Consider the following 7,582-nt stretch of genomic DNA (forward strand, 5'->3'; position numbering starts at 1 on the left):
GCGCTGCGGCGGTTTGCTCCTCGGTTACGCGGCGGTGGGTCCCGGGTCGTTCACCCTTAAGCAGCACCCTGCCCTCCCGGAAACCCTCCCTGCTCCGCTACTTACTTAAAAAAATCTCCCTGAATTGTGGTAACCCGCTGCAGCCGCTGATAAATTGTTACGGAATTGATCACCTTTGCTGCTAACAATAGGGGTGTCACCTCTGACGCGGTGACAGGCGTATTCTCAAGGGGTGACGATCGCTTCCCCGCTAAAACCCCGTTTTTCCGGAGAGCATAGATTCTCTCCTTGCAGAAGCGAGTACCTCGTATTTGGGGCTTTCCCTATAAAGGGCGATTTCCAGTCCGCGTCTTATCATTCAGCTGTCCACATTTTTTCAGCATCCGCCTTCAGTTTCAGCTGGATGCAGTCTGAGGGGTTTTCGTGGAGGGTGCGCTAATGCCAAACGCAGGCACAGAACAACCTTTCTGGCTGATTATCGGTGAAAAAACAAAGGCATCCAAGGCCTTTCTGCTCCACCATCGTACTGACGGCTCCCAACCAGCCCATGATTGCAAACGCCTCCCAAATTAGGGTCGGGTGACTGTTTACATGCCTGTCGCCATCAGTTTGAAGGTGAATTTCTTTGTAGCAGGTGTACCGTGCTTCCCAACGAAGCAGGGCTGTTTGACCTGTCATGTGCAAGGTAGTAACAGTCTCTTGTCCTGTTTTGGGGAAGGAGGAGGAGAGAGATGCTGCCTAGTGACTTGGTGGTGGTGCGTGTACTGGAGACATGGCAGTACCTGAGCAAAATCACTCTCTAGTTTTTAAAAAACTTAGCAAGTTTATACTGTATACGCTGAAATCCATATTACCGGTGAGTGTGACTTAAGAAACGTTAATGTCAGCGTTGCTCTACAGCACGACACAGAGGTGCATCCTTCTGCCTGTAGCATCTCTCTTCGTACCCACGGGTGACTAATGCTGTCTGCTAAAGCATGCTGCCTTGAAAATCCAAGTTCTGGTCAACGATAGTCGATACGGAAATGAAATCCGGTAAATTTGGAATAAACTGGCAAAAGAAAGCCAAACATTTACTGGTTTTGTTAGCTTCTGCATGGAGGAAGACGAGAAGGAGTGAAAGCGGATCGCTGCTCAGGCAAAGGTGCTCAGCTCCATCTTGGGCAGGATCTGGAATTTGTCTGGAGAATAAAGGGAGGTTGGCATTTTCTTCCCAGCTCTGCTACATTTTTTGTTCTACCTCAAGGGTAATGCCTTACCCCAGGGTCGTGGGAGAAGGAAGGTTTAGGCACATCAGGAGGTTCTCACTGCCCCTGCGTAGGCTTTCCTCCTCACCGCGCTCTGCAGCCGCTACACTCGCAGGCCTCTGGTTAGGCAAAGGCAACAGTCCATCCACGTTGTATTGTCCGCACGAGGATCCCGCTGTCTCAGTAGCCAGGTCGCTTTTGCTCGTGTTTTCTGTTTATGGGTTTTTTTCCTCGTGTTTAACTGCTCTCTCTTTTGGTTTTAGTGGGTGGGAGCTAAGCAGCACGAGTTGCAGGTAAACTCTATGCAGTTGCTGTACTATCAGGCACCAATGTCCTCGGCTATGTTGTTGTTCATCATACCCTTCTTTGAGCCAGTCTTTGGAGAAGGGGGAATATTTGGGCCCTGGACGCTTTCCGCTGTGGTAAGGATTGTATTGACCTTGTTTAAACATAATCGATCATCGTTGCGGTGGTTAAGTCTGATGCTAAGATCTGTGCTTTGCAAAACAGATTGCTGTACAGTCACTGACTGATGAGATGAGAGGGGCGTGCGCAAGGCTGTTGGCCCCACTTCCTCCCAGAGGAGTCTGCCTGTCAACTGATTTACCTCCTTATCCCCCTTTCTGTTCAGAGGGCACCTGAACAACAGGAGAACCTCACAAAACCCAGAAGCTGCCCCTGGGCTATTACATTTAAACTGTGTAAGTGCCCTGGTTCCAGCCTTACTGTCCACTCAGAGGAGAGATGAGCGTGCTCGCTTTTGACACTCTCAGTTCCTCTGCGGTGGCAGGATGCCAACGTTGGTGGTTCTCCAGAACTGCTATTTTATTTTCACCAAGCAGGCTATAATTTTTTCTCTTTATCCTTCTGTCCAAAAAAGGAGCCAGCAGCACGTGCTTACCACGGCTGATCGTGCTGCTCGGCGATGGGTCGTTTCTTGTAGCGCTGAAGTTCACGAGTGGAAGAGCACGGATTCACAATTATAAAATAGTCCGTGTTCCCCAAAATACTGGGTTTTTAATGTGATCCTAAATAAGACTTTGTCTCAAAGGTGAAGAATACAGTTCTGATGTGTATTAGTAGCCAGATTTTCCAAATCTCTCTCAAATGTTCCCTGGGAGTAAAGGAGAAAAGGCTTGTGGTTGTATGGGTGTGTATTTATGGACATCGTACCCCGAGCTACTTAGGCACTCGCTGGTGTCTGTGCTGATTTGAAGCTGTTCCTATTTTTGTTCTCCATATGTTTTTCTTGTCTGATGCTTTGCATTTTGAAAGTAAAGGAAACTAACTGCGTAAGCTGGGACGTACCTACAAATGGCCAAAAGCGAGTGGGGTTACTGACTTATCTATTAATCCACAGATAATGGTACTGCTATCGGGAATAATAGCCTTTATGGTAAACTTGTCCATTTACTGGATCATTGGAAATACGTCACCTGTCACGTATCCTTTGTAACGTTGGCGGTTTCTCCTCTTTCCAGGTGAATTCCGTTAGCATTCACTTGGGCTGACTTACTGTGGGAAAACTGTTTGGTAACCTTCCCGCTTTATCTTAAACGATGAAGCTGGAAAAGCACGTTCACGGTTTAGCGTATCTCACCCCTTTGTTCCGGGTTTGCACGGATAATGGCGGTTAAGTTACTGACGTGACCTTTGTAGCTACAAAGAGCTATTACTTGGGCTGCCCTGAGGAAGCGCTGGCGTGTCCGTCAGCCCGTAGTGTGTGGTGGGTGGAAGGCTTTACCTGTAGGTTAATTCTCGTCGCCGCAGAGGTGCGGGAAAGCTGCATGAGTTGAAGTCGGCGTGACGTGTCGCGTGCTTTGGATGCAATTAACGAAGCTCCCACGTGTTTCTTCTTACAAAAAGCGATACTGTTATCCTTAACAGGTGTCTAGGTATAACATGTTTGGACATTTCAAGTTCTGCATCACCCTTCTGGGAGGGTGCCTTTTATTTAAGGATCCACTGTCTGTTAATCAAGGCCTTGGGATTCTCTGCACGTTGTTGGGCATTTTAGCCTACACCCACTTCAAGCTTAGCGAGCAGGAAAACAGTAAGAGTAAATTGGTTCAGCGTCCATAAAGGCAAGGGTTTCCGGAGATGAGTAACATTGTGAAGGAAAACAAGTATTTAAACATGCGTTGCTTCTGGGACACACACAACTGCCTCGTTCATTTGGATCTGCAGTTTTAGTTTAACCCCCAGGATCGTTATTCTGCAACTAAACAAAACGAACTGGATGATGTAAAATGCTGGGGTTTTGCCATCTCGGTCTGTCCTATCGTTTTCGTGAAATTTAAATGGTAAGTTAAAGGAGAAAAAGGCACCCTTCAGGTTGCTGTGGAAATTGTACTGAAGTAATTGTATTTTTTGCATACCGAATGAGATCCTGATGGCTACAACGCAGAGAGAGGGGGAGAGACTCTTGTCTTTGTGATCGTGCCAGTATTACCGTTGTGAAGAAACTTGGAGGCGCTCTTGGGCAGGTGTTCTGGTGTGCAGTGATGCTGTGTCCTTGTTGTCTGGTGAGGGATGCAGAGAAAACATACTTTTGTTTGGCAGTTTTAAACAGGGCCACCAAGCCCGTTCCTGGATTTTTGGATGCTTTCTTACGTGTGCTTGGCTTCAGCACGTTGAGGAGTTCTGGCTGAAGACCGTAGGTAAAATGACAGGTGGGGAGAGACTAGGGAAGACACTGGAAAACTTGAAGGCACTGGCCAAGCTGTAGAAAAATAGGAATTCGGACCTTAATAGTTCATCTTAAATTTTTCTTTTTGACGTCGGTGAAGTCAGGCGTGTTTTAGAAAATTCTGTTACTGCTTTATCGTTTTCTCTATGCCAAAACCAAGCCAGGGGCTGCCTGGGCAGTGCTGGGTCGGCAGCCTTTCCTCAGCCGACGCTCCCTGGAACCTCACCAGAGCGAATGAAGAGTCTGAGGTGGGACCTGCTCCTGCTCTAATTCGGGAATGCTTTGGAAATTAGTTTATGCCAGTATCAAGCACTGATTTTGACAACGTGGAAGGAAGGAGAGGTTGAGTACTCTTCTATTTAAAGAAAAGAAAGAAAAAATAACTGCTTTCAGTAAATCTGGTGAGAACATATGTGTGCTAGATTTGCAGGGTTAGAATTTATTTGCAGTATCTTAATCTGTACATTTTGGGTTTTGTTTTATCTTCATCTACCTCTGGCAGATTTAAATAGGGGAATTACATGAACAAAACCAGGTATTTAACTTCTACAGCCACCGACAGAAATGACACTTTTTTACATTAGAGGTAACACGTCTTTGTGTAAGAAACAATGCAGATCTTCTCAAGCTTTTAAATTATTTATTCTGTTAAAAGTTGTTGATTTAAGAAGAAGTTATTTCGCTGGGTAACCTAAGTTTACACCATAATGCTCTATATAATTTCAGAGTTCGAGATACCTGAATAATTTTACAGTTTTGCCAACTGTGTCTTAGGCGTTGTACTGGTCCAAGGATACCTTTTTGTATATGTTTTTATAAATCTACAATCAGCTTAAAAATACAGCCTGGACTACTGAGAGATGTGTTCAGACAGGACAATCTTTGGATGCATATCCTTCAGTACGTACACCGAGAAAGCCATTTGCATTCATTTGTGCTGTGCACAAGTTCTTCTAAAATGTAGTTAGGCCGCAGAGACTCTTACCGTTGGAAAACAACACCTGAATTGGAAGCTTGTATGACAACAATGCTTGGGATGAGACAGAAGTAAATGTAAAGTGGTAGAATGAACAAAACAACCATGTCTGACAGTACAAGACTCCTTAAGCAGAGGAGCAGATCTGCAAGGGGAAGGTAACTGTCCTTAAAACGATACGTTATGAATACAGTCTGTTGCTGGAATGTGTAAGTCGTGGAGGTCACTTAAGTGACATGATTTTTTTCATACGTTCAAGAACTCTCCTTGGAGATTTACCTGTTGTATCTAACAAATAAACTATCTTGAACTTTGTCATATGGTTCAAAATATTACATCCCGGAGGCTTGTGTAATCGTGGGATGAACAGATCTTTGTATGTGTTGTTTCTTTGGGTAACGTGTGTAGGGTGGGAATAAATTTTTAATCACTTGTCTGGTATCTGCTTATTGCAGGGGAGAACAGTTGTCTTTTTTCATCTTCTGCTTGGATTGCACACACTTTAAGGGTCTAGGTGTGCGAATAAGGCACAGTGGTGCCGCTTGGATTTCTCTCTGTACGAATATCTCGAGGGGTTTGTGTGTTTTGGGGCTGAACTGACACAAATGAGGGAGGCTGCACACTGCCTCTCCCCTGGGCAAGAACAGGGCCCCACATGTAGGTGTGCACACACTTGCCCACCAACAAGCTGCCTGTGGGCTTTCCTCTGCCGTTTTTTTCCCCCAGCTAAGTCCCTCCCGAATGCTCCAGCCTCTCCACCTTCTCCATTTCCTTCTCCTGCATAAAGGTCCCCATTGCTGAGGTTCCTTGGTCTCGCCTTTCCCCTACGCTAAAATCGCGCATCTCCCTCGCCCCTTGGCAGAGAAGTCCCGATGTTCTCCCAGTGCTGCTGGGGAGGAGGGCAGGAGCAAAAGCGATGCCAGAGCAGGTGAGACTGGCACTAGCCAACTCCTTCATTCACAGGCAAGCGTCTGTAGAGTTCTACGTTAGGGGGACTGAACCTTTCTTCAGGAGACTGTGAAAGAGCAAAATAGAAGGAAAGGGTAGAGACACTTCCAGTTTGGATGGTTTTATTGCAGGCGCTGTGATAACATACTTGGCCAAACTTTTAAATCCTGAGGTAAAAGTGGACTCTCATTACTGATGCTGATGGACCTCAGTCCCCTTCTGCCATCAAGTTTTTTGCTGCTTATATTAGCATTCTGCTCTCAAATGTTGAGGTGAGAGTTGTTCTGCATCTGGTTTTGCAGGAGTTGCAGAGTTCTTGCAGGCTCTGGGGACACTGTGCCAGAGTAGTTCCCCCGCTGATGGGTGAGCAGCTACTCGCTCAGGCCTGAGGCTGGAGGAGAGTGGTTTGCTGCTGTAACACCTATGAAAAGGAGGTCTGTCTGGCAGGAAGTCTGCCTTACAGACAGAGCTGCAATTCACCAGGAAGGTCACCTCTCTCTGTCTCATCTTGTGAAATGAATGCCCAGTGATGGCCTGGGGCTAACGCAACATTAAGCCCTTGTTTGGGCTACCCATAGTTTTTATTAAACTTGTTTTAAAATATTAGTGGTTGTTGATGCTGGTTAAGTATTAAGGTAAAAAATCTCATTTTTATAATGTCTCATGTAATAGGAGCTTCAGAAGAGCGTTTTATTACAATCTGGAGTGCAGCTAATGTCTAACCCACGTCTAGTTTGTCACATTTTCTGCAAAATCTATCACAAGGTAATGATGGATTTCGTGACTGGCTGTATATATTTATCTAGCTGGGCTGCTGAGAAGGGGCTTGCTCTTCAGCAACCCTGTGCTACTGAACACTGACAGACTGTTAGTGTATTTACCCGTGATTTAGAAACATCCAGCCTGAAATTTCACCAGCATGCTTAGGAAGGGAAACAGAAGACTCCCTCTGGTAGGCAAGAGAGCTGTTACCTTCTTGCTTTTAACAACAAACCTGAGGCTTGCAGTTTAAGGGAATTTGGAGAGTGGGCCTTTCTCTCCCTCAAATCACCCTTCATAACAAAATTTTTCTCCCAAGATGTCCGTTTTGCTCCCAGTTACACAGTTGGTGCCTTACCTGGATTTTATAGGAATGTGGTTTGGATTGCCGACTTGCACATGTTTGCTTATGGGTTTTTTTCCTCTTAAAAGTTTGTGTTAGTCATTCAACAACCCAACTTCCCTGTTTAATGAGAAAACAAAAAAGAAAGGAATGTTGAATAACTGAAAGGTAGACTGGATTTATACTGAAGATATGTTTTGTTTTGCACAAGAATTTCACTCTTTAACTGTAAAGATGCAGCTCTTTCTGTTTCTCTACTGTTATAATCGGGTAGATGTACACAAGCACCAGCTTTCTGCTCCACAGAAATTCAGTCTTCCTGCTGGTGCTCTCTGATCACAGTCTCAGCCTTCCATATGACAGCTCAGTTGCTGTAAAGGTGATGGGATGTCAGCTGCAGAAGGTTAAAAACATGAAGTGAAAATCTGTCAGCAGGAGCTGATACAGTGTTGGTGTCATGGTTTAGCCCCAGTGAGCAATCAAGCACCACACAGCCCCTCCTTCACCTTCCCCTCCCCAGTGAGATGGGGGAGAGAATTGGAGGAAAAAGATAAGAGAACTTGTCGGTTGAGATAAGAATGGTTTAATAATTTAAAAAATAAAATAATGATGCTAATAAT

The 7,582-nt window shown here is 45.4% G+C and overlaps 1 protein-coding gene across 1 annotated transcript; it reads left to right on the top strand.

Annotated features, from left to right (window-relative positions):
• Positions 1-1,510: 1,510 nt before the first annotated feature.
• Positions 1,511-3,422, top strand: SLC35E3 (solute carrier family 35, member E3; the record flags this gene model as incomplete). Its single annotated transcript, XM_010148365.1, has 3 exons — positions 1,511-1,669; positions 2,608-2,690; positions 3,143-3,422. Coding segments are annotated over 3 exons (429 nt in total), but the record flags the coding sequence as incomplete, so codon positions are not given.
• Positions 3,423-7,582: the final 4,160 nt, after the last annotated feature.

This window comes from Eurypyga helias, unplaced genomic scaffold (genome assembly GCF_000690775.1).
Source record: "Eurypyga helias isolate BGI_N326 unplaced genomic scaffold, ASM69077v1 Scaffold47673, whole genome shotgun sequence".
NCBI lineage: Eukaryota > Metazoa > Chordata > Aves > Eurypygiformes > Eurypygidae > Eurypyga > Eurypyga helias.